Source organism: Oncorhynchus nerka, linkage group LG8 (assembly GCF_034236695.1).
Source record: "Oncorhynchus nerka isolate Pitt River linkage group LG8, Oner_Uvic_2.0, whole genome shotgun sequence".
In the NCBI taxonomy this organism is placed as follows: domain Eukaryota; kingdom Metazoa; phylum Chordata; class Actinopteri; order Salmoniformes; family Salmonidae; genus Oncorhynchus; species Oncorhynchus nerka.
In genome coordinates this window covers 51,988,600-52,012,247 of record NC_088403.1, presented here as the reverse complement: position 1 = coordinate 52,012,247, position 23,648 = coordinate 51,988,600, and the positions used below count along the sequence as shown (strand labels likewise).

General features: G+C 41.0%; 1 protein-coding gene across 11 annotated transcripts in view; it reads right to left on the bottom strand.

The window, feature by feature from the left end:
* The window catches only part of LOC115133550 (receptor-type tyrosine-protein phosphatase delta-like), a 211,448-nt gene that overhangs the window by 77,396 nt on the left and 110,404 nt on the right, over window positions 1-23,648 (bottom strand). For all 11 annotated transcript variants that reach the window (XM_065021895.1, XM_065021900.1, XM_065021897.1 and 8 more), the window contains exons 5-6: window positions 6,451-6,639; window positions 2,142-2,252 (exon numbers count right to left, since the gene is read on the bottom strand). In XM_065021895.1, the coding sequence (XP_064877967.1) occupies window positions 2,142-2,252; window positions 6,451-6,639 (300 nt within the window). The remainder of the gene's footprint in view (window positions 1-2,141; window positions 2,253-6,450; window positions 6,640-23,648) is intronic.

Genomic DNA, 23,648 nt, shown 5'->3' with positions numbered 1-23,648 from the left:
TTTCTCTGAGACTATGATGAAGAGCACAGAGGGAAAATGTGCATCCAGTCTTAGCTAGGCAGGCCGCAGAGCATGGCAGCTCTTCATTCCAGGAGCCTGCAGTGATTTAGGACACCTCCGGTGCTGCGGCTCATGTTGCCCCTGAGCTTTTTTGTGCCGCCTGCCATTGTCACGCCGTTGGCCTGAGTAACCAAGCAGGAACACTGACACCGATGGGCAAGGGGCAGGGGTGGGGCTGAGAGCGGGGGGAATCTCTAGCTTGAGCATAAACAGGTCACCATGCAAATACTCCCCAAAGATGCAAATATTATCCCACACCCTCCCGCCGCCCCAAAGATGCACATTTCCTCCCACGACATGCACCACTTTTTGGACAGTCAAGCATCGTAGCCAAGACCAAGGGCATTCTTCATGGAAAAGGTGAACTGAGAAACTCAGCAGAAACAACAGTAGTAATACAAGGCTATCGGTAATATAAATGATAATGAACCAAGAAGAGAACAAAATGAGAGAGAAAAATGTATTTGATTTGTATTGTTGAGAATTGTGTTTTTGGACGGTTGCAATAAATTAGTTTCTTTAGTTTCAGTTTTGTATAAAAGTAAAAACACACCAACCTTCTCGCAGCTCTGAGGGATGTAGGGGGTTTGATGCAGAACACAATGAAATGAGGAAAGGAGAAGGAAACAAGGGAGACACAGAGAGAGTAAAAAGGCCATGTTCAAGGCGTTGAAACTGCTACTTAAAAAATGTGAAGGACTTCCTGTCACATGGGGACAGGGAGTCCGCTGCATTGCCCTCACACCCTGGTTTAGAGGCAGAGGTCCTGTAGCACCAATGAAATATGTTAAGCATTTTGAGGGCTGAAATAATTTTCTATGTTTAGCATATCATATAATCCTGTCCCAGTCATGTGGTTGGTTTATATCGAGGATTAACATGCTTTAGGTAGGTTGGGTTTTACATACAAATGTTCTGCATGTTGAAAAGGTGAGCAATACAAAAAGTAATAATATGATTTCCAGAAAGATATCTCTGTGCATTTATTTGGTCAATATCCACTTTAAGTTTGTTCCAAAATCAATTAGTTCATTATTCAGTATTCTAGGTATTGTCATTGATTGTGTTTTAAATTGATGACCCGTGATGACACTGCAAACCACAAGGCTCGGACAGAATCATAGATCTTAGTTTTTTAAAAGAAGAATACCTACAGCTGCCAGTGAAAATATTCATACAAAATTGATGAAAAACTACTCCATTTAATATGAAAAAAAGAATATCCATTACGTTTAACTGATCTACATGAAAATGTAACAATGGACACGGCATCACATAAAACCTTCATTTTATCAGTAGAGTATTTATTTTTAAAAACACACAATAACATTTATTCCACTGGCCTTCAACTATGTAATGTGACTTTCACATAGTTCGTGACAATTGGAATAAAGATTTGTAATAGCGCGAGAAGGTGATATGAAAGCCAGAATACATAGTGTTACCTATCAATGAATTATCACTTATAAGAAAATGAGCAAATACATGTATGTGCTGATGCTATCAACACTAGCATAGACATGAAAGATGTTGCAATTTTCAACCCAGCGTTAAAAATGAAAGATTTAATGATAACTACATACAATTATTATTTAATTTAATCTCAACACTTTTAATACTGTATTGACAAAGAGAGATGAGTTAAAGGTGTCCTTCCAATGTTGCTCAAAAGAGAAGAGAAACAGAAAGATCAGAGAGGATCCGCTACTATGAATAGAGGGGATTGGTGGAAGGATTGTCCACCCATTTCCCCTCAAGGTACATTTAGGAGTAAAAGTCAATTAGTAGGTAAACACACCAAGCAGTCAAGTCATTGGAGTTAGACTTAGGAAACAGAACAGAAAAACACAAAACAGAACACACAGGTTCAATTCAGTGCAGGTAGGTCTAATAGAACAAAACAGCCATACTTACAAGTACCTCACTGGACATGGACCTCTGGACTGGATGAGTAACTCCAGCACCCAGAATTACCCAGTTTCAACACCAGTTGTACTATAATATACCGTACCATAATATACCACTTAAATGTTTTTCTTCCAAAGATGAATACCGTTGTTGTTTGATCATTGCTTTCCTACCTCTAACATATAGATTGGCGGGGGCAGAATAGCGGGTTCCATCGTTGTTAGTGGCGACGCACTCATACTTCCCCTGGTCGGACTCTTCGCTCTGCTCAATCTGGAGGGCCCCTGCGTGGGAATAGAAGATATGTGCCGGACACCATTGGTTAAGTGTCTGCCATTTTGAATTGAGTTGACAAACATAAAAAAAACGTGCTTGTTGTAAAACTGCTCAGGGGCCAACATGTCATTCGGGCCCCCTCACTCCTAGACTTGCTCTTTTAGTCTGCTCAGGGGCCAACATGTCATTGGGGCCCCCTCACTCCTAGATTTGCACTTTTAGACTGCTCAGGGGCCAACATGTCATTGGGGCCCCATCACTCCTAGACTTGCTCTTTTTTTATTTTTATCGATGAGGGTACAGAGTAAAATCGGCTACCATTGTAACTAGCGTAGAGGGATTTTTGGTATCTGTAGGGATCATTTGCACAGAGGATAGTTCACTTTAACATTGACCAACACAACCATATTTGTTGAGCAAATAGGCATTCTTCTTGTAACTTGACAGATTTTCCCCTAACATTCCCCTGGTCTGATGTATTAAATGTGTGACATCTTTATTCCGTTTATTCTGTGATTATTAACAAAATACATTTTAATTGTAGTAATCATGGATAGTTGCAGTCGAATTGCTACATTATCAGACCTACAGAAATCTTAGGGGGAAAAAATGACATTTAACAACCATGGAAAAATATTTAATATTTAACATTTACCTTATTATTGACTTCAGTGGATACAAACAAACCTACATACATGTTGCAGGGTCTAAAAAGGCACTCAACTTTAAGGCCAGTGTTACAATATGTCATAGAATAGCTCGACTTTGAGGGATAGGGGCAAGCCCTGCAATGTACAACATTTCACTGGACTGTCAATATGGGGATGAGTGAAACTGCTTCAAGGAAGCATGGATCAAACAAAAGAGGTTTACAGTATACAAAAGTAGCATAACAAGGGAGGACAATTAAAACATTAAAACAATAAATTTGGGTATGAATTTTAGCATATTTAATCACAGATCCAATATCAATCAAATGATTTAGGACTTCATCCAGTCAAAGTTGGTTAGAAAAATGCAGCACTTACAAAAAACGGGGGGGAGAAAAATGCCGCTGAGATATGTTAAAAAAATACTCATCATAATATCGTATTACAAATATATCACCCTCTGTCACAAAATGTTTGACATGCAGATGTTTTCCAAAGAGCAAGAAATGTATGTCAGCACAACTTACAACCTTTTGACAACCCTTAGCTGAAAAATAAAATGCAATTGTATTAGAAGACAAAATTCAAAATGGTGGCCTTGAGCCGACAAGAAGGCAACCAACCACTGACTGCGTTAGCTTGTGAAAGCTACAAAAGACACCCATAAAAATCCACCAATGGGATCCGCAGTGTGGTGTCATATGACCAGGGGGAAAATGGCTTATGCATCAATCACTCTCCAACTCCCAAATGGCAAAAATGGACCTGCCAGGTCCTCGCCTGACTCAACTGTTTGCCTTCCCCAAAACCTTGAAGAATAAAAAAAACGTCAAAAAGTAAAATAGCCTTCAAACCCAAGAAAAGTAAGAAAAATAGGTGAAAGATAAAAAAAGCACCGGGAGAAACTTTATCAAAAAAGTAGTTGTTTGGGCTTTTTATATTTTTTTTTACAGAAGGTACAGGAGAGGAAAGCAAATAGAAGAAATAAAAAAATAGACTTGCAAAGACAGAAAGAGTTCTTTGGGAGAAAAAAGCAGAGGAAAGGCAATGTTGTCTTCAGCATGCCTGCGTGATTCCACAGCATCTGTGCATCATTTAAGTGCTGAACAAGAGCAGCTAAGGGGGAAAAATGTTTGGTTGTTTTAGTTGGACAAAAAGAGGGACACATGAGTCGCTATGGCCAAAAATTAAACAAAAAATGAAATAAAAATTTGAGTTCGAAAAAAATAAGTTGTCATTGGATATGCTTCTTTGAGCCAGAGCAAGCATATCACAACTGAGTTTTTTTGAAAAAGGCTCTTCAAATCAAAATTCAAAGGAGGAAGTAAAGCATAGACAAAAAATGGAGATTGGATGAAGTCAACGGAACAGGACAAATAAAAAGGAAAGTCGATAATGAGAACTAAATGGGATTCGGAGTCGGGAAACAGGACAAAAATGGAGGCGGACGGGCGGATGGATGGGACGACAGCAAGAATGAAGTTGCTTTGTTCATTCTGTGAACGTCAGTTCAGCACTCTTACCTCTTATTGGTGTACCACCTGGGTGGATAATATGAATGCAAATAAGATTAGAAAGAAGAAGCATTAGTACGAGAAGATAGAGTCTGGGGGCTTTGGAAGAAGAATCAAATTAGACTTATCAGAGTACGTAAATAATGAGTACTAGAGGAAAGAGAAAGAAGAAAGAGAGAGAGAGAGAAAGAGAACTCTACTCTATTGGTTAAAAAAAGACAGGATTCATCATAGGAAGGTATCATAGGTCAGAGAAGGTCAGAGAACTTGTGCAGAGGTGTGCCTCAGGGGATCAGCCATTTTGGAAGTGGCATGGCTTCTGAAGACCATCTACTTTGGAAGGCTTGGAGGAGTTGGAATATGAGAGGGAAGAGACTCGTTTAAGAGACTTGGAACCCTTTAGCTTGACCTCATAGTAATCGTTAAACATCTGCTTAAATCTCTATAATGCTAGTAGGCTTTACATGATTGAGTGAGTGGGTAAGTGGGTGAGTGGGTGAGTGATTGAGTGAGAGGATACGATACAGTGAGGATAGATAGGTAGGTTATATTACAAAGGTGGTGGATATGGCATATATTGGGCTTAAGCTGGGTGAAATGTGTGTGCTCTTGAAAAGGTGCCTGTATGGCTTATAGGAAAACTTTGTGGAGGGGGGGGGTGTATATGTGTGTCCACTAGGGTTATCTTTGTGTCTACACTAACTGTTAGTAAAATGCATGCCATGCATTTTATTAATAGTTATAACATGAAGAAAAATTAGTGGGGAGTGAAGTGTGCTTCAGAACTAAGCACTTACCAAAGGATTCTGTAGATTTAAATACGGAGAGAAGAAAGACAGCATAAAAATATGATTATATTCCTTAGGTTTAGTTACATCGTTTTTTTTGTCAGAGTTAAATCTTTATCAACTCTACGTCACAGGAGAATGAAAGTCGCACATGAAAAAAGTGTTAATTTACACAGTTTCTGTTGACAACAGGCAAAGGAGGGTTAACAAGACAATTTAACAAAGGACAGCTGTGGAATCTGGGAAGACAGGTGGTCAAACATAGAAGACTAAGTGTACCAGAAGTAGTGAGAAATCTTAAACAGCTTGCTATTAGCAAATATTGCTAGCCAAACTACGAGTTAAGTAACAATAAGCATATATAATTTCTAATGCTATGTCAATATCAAAAGGAAACTTTGAATATTCAGGGGATCAGGATGTGGAAATATTGGGAATAAGCCACAAGCATAGGAAAGCGAAAGTTGGAGTCTACGCGGAAAAGCATTGAGTATATCCAGAGAGAGTCAAGGGACTGGGAAAGCTAGACACAAGTCTCACACACTACTGTGGCTGCTTATGGCTGGAAAACATTCCGGAAAGAAAAGTTGCCTTCGTCAAAGTTAGGTTAGCTTTTCTTTTCTGATTTAGTACAACTGTTAGTTTGAAAGGACATTTTGTTGTTAAATCACAACCAAAAGGACAAAGAATTAGAAAGGAAAATGTATAAATGTCTGCCTGTTCACTCCGTTCGTCAATTTTCTCTTGCTGTCTTAGAAAGCAATTCAATTGCTAAAAACCATGGGTGCTCCTTTGCAAGTTCTGAAGGAAGCCCAACGTTGAATATTAATCGTTTAAGTGAAATCAAGTGATAAAAACTGAGGAAATCAAAAGAAGAGAATGGATCCGTCAAACACTGCACCGGGGCAGTCAAAGGGAATCAACTAAACCAAAAGAAAAGAAACTCGTCAGAAGAACAGTCACAGCAGTGAGCAATGAGAGAGTCAGACTGAAGCGGCAACAAACATGGAGATAACCGACAGAGCCATGACAAAACCGGAGGCAGGGGTGGGAGGAACAGACGAGACACACCAGGACACACACAGTTGAGGAGGAGGAAGCAGCAGTAGAAACAATGCCATTACCTACTAAATCAAAGCCAAAGAAGAAGAAGAAGAGGAGGAGGAGAACGAGAGACCAGAAACGGAAGGGATTGCGGTGCAAATACAAAATAGTACTCCCGGTTTATATCCGGGGGCGGCAGTGACACCCTACCTGATCTGAGCTGCTTGATGCGTCCATTGTTGTTGGTGGTGTTGACGGGCAGGAAATCTTTGAACCAGGAGATATCTGGGTCAGGGTTGCCGCTGGCGGCACAGAGCATGGTGGCCGTGCGAGTTCGCTCTACCACTTTCAACTGGGGGCCCATGTCAATGGTGGGGAAACCAGCAGGCAGTTGGTCCTCTGTGAAAACCAAGAGGAAACCATAGCTGTGAGCACATTGAGTGCAAGTGAGAGGAGTAGGAGGGGGAGAGAGCCAGAGGAAGAGGGCAGACATAATCACAATCAATAGAAGATTAGAATCAACAAGAATGTGTGTGTGTGAGGGGGAGAGAGAGAGAGAGAGAGAGATAGCGAGCGAGCAAGGAAAAGTGACATATTGAGATGTGTATGCGTGCACTGCGTTCATACTATTGTCAAGTTCTAAACAGTTATTCAGTGACATAATACTATTTTCTGATTCCATCCGAGTTATACTTTGCATAAACCTTCAAATAATACAAATAACATGAAAACTGAGATTGAACATTTACATAACCACTAGTCACAATTTCAGCAAGGCTCTGCATTCTAAAAATGTGACACAAAACACAACAGATTTTTCAGACAGTTGACACTTGGGGTGTGTTTTGAGTATTTGTACTGCTTCTCAGCGTGTGTACAACTGCATATTGGATGGATCTCTGCCACATAAACCTGTCTCTTCCTCTGCCTGTGCTACAAAGTGCTGCTATCAGAAAGGGGGACTGCTCCTCTCGCTGTTCTTCGAGATGCAAGACAAGATAACTAATGCAGCGCCCTCTCCTGAGCAAAAAAAATTCAGTTTAACAAAACAAAGACAATCAAAGGCCTACATCAGCTTTTCTGGCCCTTGAGGCTCTTAGCAGAAAGCTGATGCTCTTTCACAGCGAGAGAAGGCTTTTACAGAGAGCGCTGGGGCAAATATCCCATCCAAAATGGCTATTGCTTTACCTTGGTTAAGTTAACACTAAAGCGCTAATATGACACACAGAACCAATGCGGTTGGCATACCAGTGAGGCTGAAGCACACCTTAAAGCTTCACTCTTCCCATCATGATATGGCTAATTAGCTCATTTTTCATTCCCTCTCGCAAAAGCCACCTATTCTGACTCACTCTCTTTATCAAAGTTTCATGAGACACACATCAGGCTGGAAACAGCTTTGAGCAGCCGCTGCCTCTGTGCAGCTGACAACAGTCGTGGCTCCCTTCCAACAATACTTTTGGTTATCTGGTAGGAGAGGATACCGTGGCGGGTTCATCCTTTTTAAGAATTGGACTTCATTACAAATTAGGAACTTAGTTTTGAGCTTCAAAACTTTCCCTCAAGTTAATGTCCCAACCTGAACCAAGGTTAACTTTAACGAGTGAATAATGGGGATGAGAAACGAGAAATAGAAAGCCATTCTATTTATATTCATATAGGTTTGACAGTCAACTTCTAAAAAATGAACTTGGAGAATGTCTTTGGGGTGGCTAAAACAAATTGCCAAGTCTTTGCGATTCAGAGTAATTAAGGGAAGGGGAAATGGGTTTTAATAAGACAATACTATTTTAAGTGTAATTAGCAATACATCATGACAAACACACAGTTTAGAATACATCCTCAATCCAAGGTGTTAAGTGTCCTAAGCGTCTTCTTCTCGATCATTAGCCATTAAAGAAATGAGGTATGCCTGGGGGTTGGTCCATCTAAAAGTTTGCTGGCATCATGTTTCCTCATCCTACATAAAGAGACTCACTCTCACACAACCGTGAATATGTGATCCTACCTCATTTTAGTTCCATTGAGGCGTATTGAGCTACCTGTTGGGGCGACGCTACTGGCTAATGTGTACTCTATTAACATCTTGAGTTACAATCCATCACACCGCAAACAAATGGAAATCTCAACTCTCTCAACTGATCACAAGGCAACTAATGAGAGAGAGAGAGAGAGAGAGAGAGAGAGAGAGAGAGAGAGAGAGAGAGAGAGAGAGAGAGCGAGAGCGAGAGAGAGGGGAAAGAGTCACAGAGTGTGTTGAGGAAATACACAACTTACAATTTTATTTAGTAAGGAGTCTTCAGGCTATACAAAAATAAGTCACCACAAAACATGCTCTCTCATTGTATGGTAATTAACCATCAATAAAGGCATGGATTTGCTATCGGATAAGGCTTGAACTTGTGTCAATGTTGGATACTCATGCAGGCCCATCAATTTTAATACTGATAGTCCAAGTCTAAAATAGGGACATTGAAATGATATTGTTGAACTAAACCAGTGAGTCAAATGATTTACTTAGATTTTTAAAAGGAATGACAAAAAAAAGTTCAAATAACTTAAATTTCGAGAGCCTAACAAACATGTTTCTCACAAATATGTTTAACTTCTAAACTATTTCGAAGCACACCTCCTCTCATGACTATGCAGTTCAGTTAAGAAAGCTGGTCAAGAAGAATGCTTTAAAAGCTTTGCAGATTAATACATCAAATGTGACATTAAATCAACTGGTTACAGCCGTTGCCCACACGGCACAAAATAACAGGAAATGTTTTTGGATTCCAAGTATAAAGAAGACACGGAAAAGAGAAAAGGACGGTACATTTCTCTTTCATAGAATGCACCTCTGTGTTAAAGTACCATTAACGAAACAGCCTAATGAAAGAGGTGTTCGTTTGAGGGGAGGGAGAGGAGGATGAGGTGGAGCAGAGGAATTAATTGAGAGAGGTATCTCCCTCTCCCGAGCTTTCCACAGGCCGTTTGAAGGTCGAATGGAAAATCAGTCGATTTCTAAAGCTACCTGCATCGGAGGACGCATGTTGAATATCATAATGGGATGTCACAATCCGTGCAGCCTAAAAATCATTGTCGGAGAAAAGTACAATGTATGGTTGAGGGGGCAAATATGTGTTCAGGAGATCATAATTGTGCCGTTCTCTGATCAATCAAAATTGCTCTCGTGCTGGGCAAAGCAATACCCTTGTTAATTTTACTCTGTAGACAAAGCTAGTTGAAAGAGAACGCCGCAGGACAATGCCTACATGTTCAAATATATCCACTGTGTGGTCTTTGTCAGAATTCCATTGTTTGATACAAAATCAGCTCGAGTTTGAGAGATCTAAGGTAGTACAGTCGTGCTCCTCCGCAGCAGCCAAGAAGTCATGACATCAGAGGTATCTTCAGATACTGCCCGACCATAACTCTAAAACTAGCCCTGTGATCTAAACATAACAAAAAGGCCCCTTTTGGCCTTCCTCTGCCACTCCCAGTATACAATGTTACCTCATAGAATGAACCGTGTGGCTCAGTTGTTTGAGCACGGAGCTTGCAAAGCCAGGGTTGTGGGTTTTGATTCCCATGGGGGGCCAGAATGAAAAAGTATGAAAATGTATACACTCACTAACAGGATAAACGTAAATAATTAGCATTGTGCTAATAAATAAGGAAATTAAACACCTTTCCTCCACTTATGGTGTGATTAACAACTCAAATTGGGCCGAGCTGCGGCAGTATTTTCTTCAGGAGGCCAAGAGAGCCAAATAAAACGAGAATAATCGCTAGTTAATTTATGCAACATGATGTTTGTTGTACGCCTTTTTGAAAAATGGTGGAGTTATTGACAAAGTGTTAAAAAGGAATTAATTCATTAATCTAACGGGCAAAGCGGCTAGAAATTTTACTATGTGCTATGTTTGCAGTTCTGCTAATAGGCAGGGCTTGGGTTTTCGACTTGTGGTTGCATAAATTATCAACACGGGCTAATTCATTACCGCTCAGGGAACTGTTGGCTGTTTCCTGTGATAGAATTGGAAATTGGAAAACGTTGAATTTGTGTGTGTGTGCGTGTGTGGGTGTGTGTGTGTGTGTGTATATGTGTGTCGGTGTTCAGCATGCATGACATCTCCATTCTCTGTGCATTGATGTAAAATGCAGCATAAAGAGACCTCTGTGAGGGTTTCTTTTCACCTCACAGGAGAGAAAAAAAAACGAAAGCTCAAGGACAGTTTAAGATGAGGGCTGTTTCATAAGTTTGCTCAAGACCGTACTGTATTCAACAATGGATCTACACACTAAATGAGATGGAGGGGAGTAATGCTGAAGTCACCTTCTAAAGAACTGCTGAGAGCTGGTGCTTGATATAAAAGCACTTGCAATGACAATTTTCACACATTAACCAGTCAGGCCATCAGGTGCCAAGTATGCGAGGATAGAAAAAAAAAGACATTGGCTCAAATAGTACCTCAGTGAGCATGTTTTGGCTTAAGACCATAGGTCATTGGACATAAGCTCAGGCTATTAGCAGATTGTGTCTATCGATCAGCCATACTTCTCCGTACTGTCTCCCTAACAACATGTTGCTTACTCCTTGATGATAAAGGAAGCCATACACGTATATTTAAAAGTCACTCATTTGGAAAGGCTTCAAAATTCTCGACTGCCACCACCAAACCCTTCTCCCCTAACCCCAAAGAACGCACCCAAAACGCCCCGGTGCGACACTCCCTTTGCACAGTGGTGTAATTACAACTGACAAACATAAGTAATATTCTCTTTGGGAGGACCGCTAATTAAATCTGGCTAATTGAGTCTCGGCAGACCAGGCTAACATTTGGGATGTGATTAGTTACTGTTTACCAGGCCAACTTAGCCCAGTTTGTGTAACGGTGGATGGAGTGAGAGAGGGAAGAGTGAAGAAGCAGGGGGTACCATGTTTACAGAACGTTGTGAGCCTAATGCGGTTATCTCAGCGAGGTGAACCAAGGGGCTGGATGTCTACTTCTGCCATGCTATATTTGCTAAATTTTAACATCAGATTTACACAGCTATTAGAAACCACTTCTTTGACGGACAGCTTCCTGTTGACACTCCACACACTTGACCTGGGTAGAGGAAGTCAGGAAGTGTGCACTTGCTGTGTGCCATTATTTGCTAGTTAACCACTCTCACATGATCCTGCCTAGAACATTGAGTTGTGAGTGGAATATTTAATAAATCTGGCAGTCAACGCTTCTAATACAGCGAGGTCGCGGTAGTGGTTTCTATAATTCACACTTCATTCAATTTCAAAATGACCTAATAAGTACAGAGGGATTTAAGGGGAGGAAATAAATAAGCCTTTTTTGTTGTGCGGTGGACCCCCAAAAATGAATCCATAAAGACATAAACCTTTCCGGTCCCATTCCGTCATTAATTCCATGCCTGCCGCACAAGGATTGGATTCAGTCAGCCCCCCCCCTTGGCGGAACCAGACTTTTCACCCCAGGCTTTAGGTTATTCTTCTGGGAAAATCCCTACAGGCTAAAATAAGATATATTTGTTGGACCTTTTTGAGCGGATACAATCTACTTAAAGAGGCTGTCACAGGTCAGTAGCGAAAGAGCGTGCTGAGAATCATTGTTGTTTGGGAATCACTCCTGCCTGTTCAAGTATGACACCCATCCGTCTTATATTTCTCACTCCTTTTAGCTTTATTGTACAGCATGTCCAGTTTAGAATTTGATATTATTATTCTTTTTGGTCTTGAGATAAGGTTTTTCGGGCAGCGCAAAAAGGCACAGTACATTTCACATTTCCTTTTGAGTGTGACGGTAGTAACTATTTGCTTCCACCCCTAAATCACACAGCAGCCACGGCCTTTTCTCCTCAGTATAGTGTGCAATGTTCAGTTAAGGCACACTAATTAGAAATGTAGCTGCGATCAAAGCACCAAATAAATAAAGCAACAGCCTGGAAGATGAAGAATTTCCCGGGTTAGGAATGTTAACCAACCATCAATTTTGCTTCTCCAACACTCCTCCAATGACAATCATTTAGATGGGACTGGCTTGCGGAGTCCATGGCATGCATTGCTGATTGGGCATTAAATGGAAATTAGTTCTAATTAAGTCTTGGTTGCTTTATGGACTTGGATAATAGTGACCTACAAGTGCAGGCATGCAACGCACACAGAATAGAGAGAGCGGGAACGAGAAGGAACGAGAGAATGAAAGACAGAGTGCAGTGGCCTCGGGAGAGGATAAAATGGAAATGGTGCCAGAGTCCAGGATAAATCATCTAACAAATCATCTCTCAGGGCATAGATGAGGGAGCGGAATCTGCAGGCCAAGAAAACCTGCCAGAAAAGGCGATCTAAGGCTGACTGGCACCGTAACGCACTCAGAACTTGACCATTACCCCGGGACACTGGCAGAGGTCCAACTGTGCAGGATGTGTGGGCAAATGGCTTTTGACAAAGAGCACAGACCGTGCAACACTAACGTTATTGAGTTCATCCGTGCCAGCCCTTCTGTTTCAATACTGTATGTGACCCAGAGGGTTACGTGGCAGTGTAACATGCCTAGGATTTGGTATTCTATTATGCTGATAACAAACCGTCTTTTGTGACAGGAGAATACTTTTTCTTTAGTTTTGCCATGGACTATATTTTTTAAGGGGCTTTTGGTTGAGACACAAACTTTTGAAGAAATATAAGCAATGTTGAGTAGTTGAGTAGGACAGCTTCTTGTACTACGACAGCATTCGCTCAATTTTTTTCCCACAAAGTTCAATACAACCAGTTAGTACACCCGCTAAAGGGCGAACCTGAATCCTCTTCAACAAAATGTTCCTCTCTCTGCAGCCGTTCAACTAATGTATTTAATTATGTTGGCATTCGAGAGGGAACTGTTAATTATGCTTTTGTTTTCTCTCAAAATTACTCGACCAAATGTAAGAGCTCTTCAGTAACAAAGGCAGCCAGTAATTTCTCTTTGTGCCAAATCTATGACGCCATTTGCTCTCCTTTTCGCTATCTCTCATTCTTTGTTTTCCCCTACATCTCTCACCCTCCCGGCTGTTATTTTCCCCTGCTCCACTTACAAGGTGCACTTCTCACCACAGTAAAAAGGTGATATTTTACAGTCTAGCAAATCAACGATGACAGGCCTCTCAATCTACCCACATTTGCTTTATCAGCTATGTACAGCTGGATTGAAATATTCCAAAATGTGACAGTTCCACCTCAAAGAGAGTATTTTTTATAGACAGAATATTGTCTGGCTGTGTTTCTCCACATATCCATCCATCATTTCCTCCATAAACCCTCTACAGAGCTGAAACTTGTCCCTTATATGTATTTTTTTACAAGAACATTGCACTGCGATATCATTCTCTCAATCTTGTGCCCTCGGACCAGTGGGCGCAATGTTTTACTATCATTTAATTAGCTTATTCCTTTTGCTTTTTAACGTGGAGTTTCGCTTGTGCCTGTCACCCACGTACTCCTCTTCCATTTGAAACAGAAACAAGGTTTCAGGTTAAGGCACGTCTCTGAAATCAGATTTCCCTTATAACAACTTACCCTTCCAGGGTTATTTTGGCCACAAGAAATATGCTTTAATAGAATTCATATCCTACAATGACATAAATAGATTTTTTAAATGACATTTGTATTTGTATGTCAAGCAGAACAGGTGGGGAAAGCACATCGTGAATACAGGGCCTAGGAAATGAAATAGATTGACACAATATAAAACAGTCCTAACTGCTGACGTTTTGGTTTCACTGCCTTCTCTCTCTGGCACTGTATTGAACAGGAAAGCTGTCACCTAAATGATGCTTTTAACACATCACAACCAATAAAAGGTGTGCTGACGGTGTGCTCTCCATGTGGACTATGATAAATGTTCTGTGTGTGTGTGTGTGTGTGTGTGTGTGTGTGTGTGTGTGTGTGTGTGTGTGTGTGTGTGTGTGTGTAGAGAGATTAGGCTTGAGCTCTTGACCGTAAATGGTTATTGACCACCAGGAGTTTGCGATACTGATTTGTCGACTTGTCTTTACTGATAGCACTTCGGTGCGAGCTACTCAAACACAACATATCCCTTCAAGACACACTGCTGTACATACAGGGCTTGTTTAAGACTTATCATACTGGAACTTGACCCCCCCTCCTTATGGGATTCCGTTGGATTGCTTGTCAGATTATAAACGTCTCAGTGTCGAATACTTAAGATGCAAGTGAAAGTGATGACCTTTGACCATCAATGGACAAAAGTATCTCACGGAGGGGAAGGTGTAGCAAACCACGCAGAGCAATACAAGTCAAGACTGCCACCGAAAGCAAGGTTGTCAAGGTTTGGAGGGAGTGCTAAATATAATCCAAGAATATTAACAATGTATGACAGCAAACATCAAAAACAGTAAAATAGAAGACCACAAAATATAGTATATGACATTCACTCCAAGATATGGCAGATTGATCACGGGACTGATTGAGCATAATCTGGGTGTATCGCATCATATGAATCTTATTAGGTCATCTCGATCTAACTAAAAGCCTCTTCCATTTTATACAATATCGGATTCTCGGTTTAGATCTTCACTCGCACATAATCACCTAGTTCTGACGAGCTACATCCTCAAATAGGCCTCCTTCCATCAAAAGGCATTAGATAACAGTCAAAGTACAAATACGACAGACAAAATCCTCATAACCAGAACTTAATAGAGAGACAGCATGCAGGGGGGGATTTCCCAAATATATCATTCAGGTTTGTACTTGGCAGACAAGCACAAAGCTCAGAGTCCACCGCAGACCCGACTGCTAGAAACTAACACAACCAGAAACTAACACAGCCAAGGACTTTACTTTGTTGTAAGTTGCCTCTCAAGATAGCCATTGGTGAAACAACCTGTTACGTAAAAAGGCATGTGGTCTGATCTGATCTGTGTAAATACTACGCTAGTGGCTCTAAAGCAACAAAAACAAACAGAGAATAATCAAATCTACCCGCAGGACTTGTCAGTCCTCCCTAATTCCTTGTGAATTTAGAAAGCAAATGAATGAATAGTTCAAATTTGTAGCGAAAAACCCCTGACCCAGTTACCGCTGTGTAAACAGAGCGGTACTCAAAATCCAGCTTTCTGTCAATAATCTACCGAGTGTGTTTGGTCATGCTTTTGTTCGAGGTGGAAATATGTTCAGCCATTTCCTTGCCATGTGTGATACAGGCGACTATGTTCAGTTGACACTGGGTAAATAGTATTAGGTATTTGGTACCGTGAGCCAGGTACAGCTGGTGTTGATAGTCGTGTAATCTCGAGCTACCTCTCTCTCCTAAAAAAGTACTTTCATAAGTTTATTAAATACCGTGGCTTACATTTAGTAGAAAGAAAACTAATCTTGAGCTAGGAATCGACTTAAGATTCAGTATTTTGGGAACGGAGGAGACTGATTAGTTGCCGTACTTCCGAGGACACCAACACTCGCATCTTTTCTTGCATGATAGTGACGGAATTTTTGTTTCAACATTTGAACGTTTAAATGTTCATACCCTTAAGTTTTTACCATGCCTCCCAAACAGAGTGGCTTCAACTGTATCCAGCAAAACAAAGGGATGCAACTAATTTACAGAGCACATTAAGTTAATTTGCGGAAAATGCAGGGACCAAGTGTGAAAATGAGTCACTTTCAACAGCTGCTGAAATGTGTTTTTCACCTCCATCGCCTGAGGGGTCAAATAGAATTCGAGTTGTGAAATTGTGTCCGGTCTGTTCATTAACGATCGTAATGTATCAGCTTTGACAAGAAGCAAGGTATCCCATTACAAATATGCATGGGAATTTCTCTAGGAGTAAGAGGAAGGAGAGAGGAAGGAAAGCACAAGAGGAAGAGATGGAGAGAGGGAGGGAGGAAGACGAGGTTAGAGTTTGGGGGAGGAGAAAGCTCTCCAACCTCAGGTATCCATTCTGTCTCAGTGAAAAATAGCATGCTCTCCCCACTCGCTCTCTCCACTGATTGTTTCATGTGTAAATCCCCTTTTAGATCCTATAACTAATTCAATGTTTCTTATTTGCTATTAAAACACCCTCAGCTAATGCGTAAGATTATGGGGACTCCATTGCTGAGACAATCAATTAATCATCGGCTGCCCTATTTTCTATTTTTCAAAACCTCCTTCACAGACGAACACGCCCACTCATTCTTCATTCAGGAAGACACTGAAAATGTACAGGAGTCAATGTATAGAGAGGAGCCTTAAAACCGATTAGCTAACAGTAAACTGGAGCCTCTTTTAAAAAACGGTTTCCCCCCATAAATGTATGCAAAATGCTCAGTCTTGTCAATACCAAGATAAATGAATGCTCTTTTTACATGACAGGTTCATTACGAGGACAAATGGCCTCTCACAGAAATCGCACTGTACCGAGCTGAACACTGCTCCTGACAAACCAAACATCCCTTCCATTGCAGCCTGACAGAAAGGGTGGGAAGGGTGGTATTTCTTAGGCCAGCCCCTCTAAACTGACCCCACCCACTGTTCCTCCATGCCTGCAGTCCATGTAGCCCCAGTCGCCAATCTGTTACAGCCATCGATGTCTAGAAGACTAGCAAATCACATCAACTGACCTGAGTGCAACAGAAATGTATATGATACCACTGTGAGGCTCACATTGGTGCCTGTGCATATACTCTCTGAGCTGCAACATTTATAAACATGACGGATTAGCCATGATATCCCTCCATTTCCACATAAGCAAAGTGAGCAGAGCGAGGGAGAGGGAAAGAGAGGGGTAGGTAGAGAGGTAGGGAGTGAGAGTGTGTTGGATGCCCCAGGGGTCGGGCTGAAATGGACGGATAAAGAGAATGATGAAAAGGAGAGATGGAGCAGGATGGGAACTGGAGCCTTCTCTCCACAGGCACTGGGGCCTTCTCTCCACAGGCCTGGCCAGGCAGGCAGGAAGTCAGGAAGTCAGGAACAAAGCTCTGTCTACGCTCAAATGCTCGCCTAGCTTTGTAGACAGCAAGTCAGTTCAGGCAGATGTACTACCTTTGAGTGGTGGAGATCACTTAAAGTGAGCATGGACGGAGGGAGGGGAGGTAGGGAGAAAAGGAGGGAGGGAGCTGAAAAGAGAGGAGTAGATAGAGAAAGAGGTAGTCGCTTCCTCCATCTACCACTTTTTCTTTAAACACCTCTCTCTTTTCATAATTTTTATCCTTTGACTCCTTCCTCCTATCTTTACATGAGTTTGTCTTTTTATTTCCGATAGAGATCTGTACCCTCTCTCTCTCTCTCTCTCTCTCTCTCTCTCTCCCTCTCTCTCTCTCTCTCTCTCTCTCTCTCAGCATATTCCATTTGCTGTCTCGTACCCTGAGCGACAAATCCGTTTACCTTAAAAAACAGAACCTAATTTGTTTAGGGGGGGGGGTGTCTTCTACGTCAACTTATCAGCCATCAGCAATTTTTTCTGTTATGATTACTAATATCAAGAAGAAGAGCATAGGAAGAAAAAAAAGCTACTTCAGAAAAGCTTAGAGCTATTTACCAAGCACAAAGCAGAGATGAAGTCTCTTTCTTTTTTCTTCATCAGCCGGAAGGCGTACGCTCGGGAGCTCTGGTTTTAACAGTCCCTCAACTTACATTCTCTCCTTTGAGCACATTAAGCATTCATAAATAAAGAAGCCGTGGCTAGGAATACATAAACAGTGCAGTAGTGCTGTTTATTTCATAAAGATGCTCTGTGATGATGCCCTTAACACTTAATGCCATGAGGACTTTTAGTCATTTCATTCTCTTCATGTTTTAATGTGGCTACTATTGTGCGTCTAACCTGTTCCAAATCATTTGGGGTATGTATTATATACACAGTTGAAGTCGGAAGTTTACATACACTTAGGTTGGAGTCATTAAACAAAGTTTTTCAACCACTACACAAATATTTGTTAACCAACTCTACTTTGTGCATGTCACAAGACATTTTTCCAACAATTGTTTACAGACAGATTATTTCACTTTCAATTCACTGTATCACAATTTGACTGTGCCTTTAAACAGCTTGAAAAAAATTCCAGAAAATGATGTCATGGCTTTAGAAGCTTCTGATAGGCTAATTGACATTATTTGTGTCAATTGGAGGTGTACTTGTGGATGTATTTTAAGGCCTACCTTCAAACTCAGCGCCTCTTTTCTTGACATCATGGGAAAATCAAAAGAAATCAGCCAAGACCTCAGAAAAAAAATTGTAGACCTCCACAAGTCTGGTTCATCCTTGGGAGCAATTTCCAAATGCCTGAAGGTACCACGTTCATCTGTACAAACAATAGTACGCAAGTATAAACACCATGGGACCACGCAGCCGTCATACAGCTCAGGAAGAGGACGCATTCTGTCTCCGAGAGATGAACATACTTTGGTACAAAAAGTACAAATCAATCCCAGAACAACAGCAAGGACCTTGATAAGATTCTGGAGGAAACAGGCACAAAAGTATCTATATCCACAGTAAAACAAGTCCTATATTGACATAACCTGAAAGGCCGCTCAGCAAGGAAGAAGCCACTGCTCCAAAACCGCCATAAAAAAGTCCGACTACGGTTTGCAACTGCACATGGGGAGAAAGATCATATTTTTTTGGAGAAATGTCCTCTCGTCTGATGAAACAAAAATAGAACTGTTTGGCCATAATTACCATCGTTATGTTTGGAGGAAAAAGGAGGAGGCTTGCAAGCTAAAGAACCCCATCCCAAATGTGAAGCATGGGGGTTTCAGCATCATGTTGTAGGGGTGCTTTGCTGCAGGAGGGACTGGTGCACTTCACAAAATAGATGGCATCATGAGGTAGGAAAAAGATGTGGATATATTGAAGCAACATCTCAAGACATCGGTCAGGAAGTTAAAGCTTGGTCGCAAAAGGATCTTCCAAATGGACAATGACCCCAAGGATATTTCCAAAGTTGTGGCAAAATGGCTTAAGGACAATAAAGTCAAGGTATTGGAGTAGCCATCACAAAGCCTTGACCCCAATCCCATAAAAATGTTGTGGGCAGAACTGAAAAAGCATGTGCGAGCATGGAGGCCTACAAACCTGACTCAGTTACACCAGCTCTGTCAGGAGGAATGGGACAAAATTCACCCAACTTATTGTGGGAAGCTTGTGGAAGGCTACCTGAGACATTTGACCAAAGTTAAACAATTTAAAGGCAATGCTACCAAATACTAATTGAGTGTATGTAAACTTCTGACCCACTGGGAATGTGATGAAAGAAATAAAAGCTGAAATAAATAATTCTCTCTTCTATTATTCTGACATTTCACATTCTTAAAATAAAGTGGTGATCCATCTGACCTAAGACAGGGAATTTTTACTAGGATTAAATGTCAGGAATTATGAACAACTGAATTTAAACTGAATTTAAACTGAATTTAAACACATGCATGCGCGCGCACACACACACACAAAGAAACAAACAGTCTTTCTCTATCTCATTCTCCCTTTCCCCCTCTCTCACTTCCCAATAGGGTGAGAATGGAAGCATCCAAGACATATGAGATAAGGAATACAGTCCTGAGATAAGAAATACAATCGCATCCACTAATCATTAACTAACAAATAACATCCACATATTAGCCTGTTTAGCTCCACAACATATCTATAGGAGGCCAGGGGAGTGGGAGGCCAGCGGAGTGTCGGAGACCAGGTGAGCCTCCCAGCCAGGCAGGAAAACAAGCAAGAAGATAGGCCTGTGACATATCCTATTGGTTCATTAACCTTCATGTACCTTGCATTAAGAAACAGCAAGGTCAGTTTGGTCAAATGGGCATTCCTAATGACCTGGCGGCAGGTAGCCTAGAAGTTAAGAGCATTGGACCAGTAACTGAAAGGTCTGTGATTTGAATCCCTGAGCCGAATAGGTGTAAAATCTGTCGATGTGCCCATGAGCAAGGCACTTAACCCTAACTGCTCTCGATAAGAGATTCTGCTAAATTACTAAAATGTGACTCCTTTCATGAAACTAGGTGCATGCGGCATGTCACTACTTTACAGGAGCAGCATTTGAATATAAACATATGATTTTTTTTCAAAATGCATTTTTGGGGCCTAAATGCCTTCTGGAACATAATAACAAATTTGTATTCCATCCATAATTATGAATAAAATGGTTAAATTACGAGCCTAGTTGGTTTAGCCATAGAAAAAGTGAGGAACCTTCCCACTAGCCATGATTGGCTGAGATAATGAATGGGATGGACATTCTGGGAGATGAGTTTGGATTGGTCTGCCATGTAGCACGCTTCTGTCAATAACGTGAGCTGTTCAGTATGTGTTCGACAGTCCTTTCTACTGCACCGTTTTTGAAAGATATAATGCTAGCAATCGAGAACTACAAAAAAGTTTAGCTACTTTTCTCAACAACATTGATGCCCTGAATTTATCTGTCGGCAGTAGGAAAAAGTCATGGGCTACTTTCTACACACACCACGGTCAGTGTGAACCGGAGTGAATTTACACAAAGCTGGCCAAACAAGATGTAGCTACAAACCAAACAGAGTTAAGAGTTCCAGTCTGTCGTGAAACGTTCATCCATATATACGGCTAAGAGTCTAGTTACATTTTCAGATATACGTTTCTAATTTTGTCAAAAAGTCATTTTTATTGCAAGTCAAAGCATACTGTTAGTTAGCTAGCAAAAGTTAGCTTGCTGGCTCGCCAGCTAATGTTATGTGTATGATCTGTGTAGTAATATTATTTGAATCAGAAAACCATTTGCAAAGCTAATGTTAGCTAGTTAACATTAAACCTAGTTTTTTACATTTAGCTACGTGCAGATTCATACGACAACTATGACAATGTTTGTATTGGTAGTAGTATGAGTTGGGGTTATGCCGGTTCATTGTTTAGCTGGCTAGCTACCACGTTGGCCGGATTATTACATGACCCATCAAATTAGCAGGTGTGTCTGGGGGTGATTACGGCCATCGATTGTATTTCATGAACATGTGTACATGTCTAGACAATAGGGACCCATCCATTTAGCTAGGTGTTGATGAGGAGTGGTTTTAGCATTTCCTTCACATTACCCATGAATTTAGACAAGTGTGTCTGGGTAAGCATCATCTAATAATGATACAAATATTTATAAAATATTTTTATGTGGACACTTTCTGTTTTTGATATTGCTACTATGCAAGTATGCAAGTACTATCACTGTACCGGTTACACCTTTTTCCTGTGCATGTGAAAAATAAAGTTCGATTTGATTTGATATAGCGTGTGTTTACCACATGGCTTCACATGTGAATTCTTAAAGAGATGGGTGGCACTAAGGCTTAAGAGGGTGTTGAATGATGGTGAATGGGCGTAGACAAAGAAGAGCTCTCCAGTAGGTGTACCAAAAAAAGGGCCATTTTCTCAAAAGTGGGGTTACAAGTTCATTATACTTTCAAAGTAGAATTACTTTCCCATTATTCCTCAACTGCATTGTGTGATGGACAATTCCCTAGCTCTTAGTCTCTAATTTTATTCAATGTAAAAAACACAATTTCAATTTTTGCTCCATAAGACCGAGTGGTTTTGTGTATGTAATGTGCAAGAAAGACATATTTTGGACACCAAAATAGTATAGAATTATATTCATATTACTCCTTGAATGACGACATGCACCCTTTTTTAACTTGCAAACCATGCTCCAATATAAGAACACTTACCAATTTTCTCCCTGAACCATTTTAGCGTAACAGCACTGAGCTATTTTACAGGCCATGGCTCAGTTCTCATCCATTTGGGCACGGTATCGTCTTGATGCAATTTCCAGAGAACATCCACAGTAAATGTCTGAGAGAACAGACTTTATACAAGTTCATGTCCACCTGAGAAGGGCAGCGCTACATAAATGGCAAGAGGAGAAAAAAAGTTCTACATTATTGAAAAGATTGGGGCTAAGAGTATGCTACAGAAAAGGGAGATTACTCATACTTGGGCTAACACTAGGCAGAACGGACATCATGGCTCCCAAAAGGCCTTAATGGAGTCAGGTTACATCATTCTTTTCTAATAAACAGACAGAAGTTTTCCCAAAGTTACTGCCGCGTAAGTTGGGGTTTCTCCATGGGACGTTGGTGGTTTTGTGGCATGCATTACATAAATGGTTATTTCTAGGCTCAAGGTCTAGCCATAGGACACTTGAACCTCGCGAAGTGAGTTTGAAACTCGTGGGAAACGTTTGGTTCGAGAGACTTGTTCGCAATGTGTTCCATACATCCACCAAAATGCTATGAATTAGCAAAGAATGTTATGTGACACTGCAAATAACTCCAATGCTTTTGTCTAACATAAGTGTGATTGCTTTACTTATATTGTTTGTAAATATGTAAATATAATTTATTTTTGCATTGTATTTGTAAATGTTGTAAATTTGTATGATTTGTGTACATGCAGGGCTCCCTTGAAAAATATGCATTGGTTCAAAGGGAGTTACCCAGCTAAAATAAAGGTTAAAGGCCCAGTGCAGTCAAAAACATGATTTTGCTGTGTTTTGTATACAGTGACCTCCAGACTATGAAGTTAAAGTGCAGACTGCCAAGGTTTAATTTGAGGGTATTTTCATACATATCGGGTGAACTGTTTAGAAATTACAGCACTCTTTGTACATAGTCCCCTCATTTTAGGGGACCAAAAGTATTGGGACAAATTCACTTATACAGCGCTTTCGGAAAGTATTCAGACCCCTTGACTTTTTCCACATTTTGTTACATTACAGCCTTATTCTACAATTGATTCAATAGCTTTTTCCCTCATCAATCTACACACAATACCCTATAATGACAAAGCAAAAACAGTTTTATAGAAATGTTTGATCATTTATTTTAAAAATAAAGTATTCAGACCCTTTACTCAGTACTTTGTTGAAACATCTTTGGCAGTGATTACAGCCTCGAGTCTTCTTGGGTATGAAGCTTGGCACTCCTGTATTTGGGGTATTTCTCACATTCTTCTCTGCAGGTCCTCTCAAGCTCTGTCAGGTTGGATGGGGAACGTCACTGCACAGCTATTTTCAGGTCTCTCCAGAGATGTTTGAATGGGTTCAAGTCTGGGCCTGGCCAGGTCACTCAAGGACATTCAGAGACTTGTCCCGAAGCCACTTGCGTTGTCTTGGCTGTGTGCTTAGGGTTGTGTGTCCAGTTGGAAGGTGAACATTTGCCCCAGTCTGAGGTCCTGTGTGCTCTGGAGCAAGTTTTCATCAAGGATTCTGTACATTGCTCCATTCATCCTTGCCTCGATCCTGACTAGTCTCCCAGTCCTTGAGCTGAAAAACATCCACACAGCATGATGCTGCCACCACCATGCTTTACAGTTGGGATGGTGCCAGGTTTCCTCCCAACGTGACACTTGGCATTCAGGCCACAGAGTTCAGTCTTGGTTTCATCAGACCA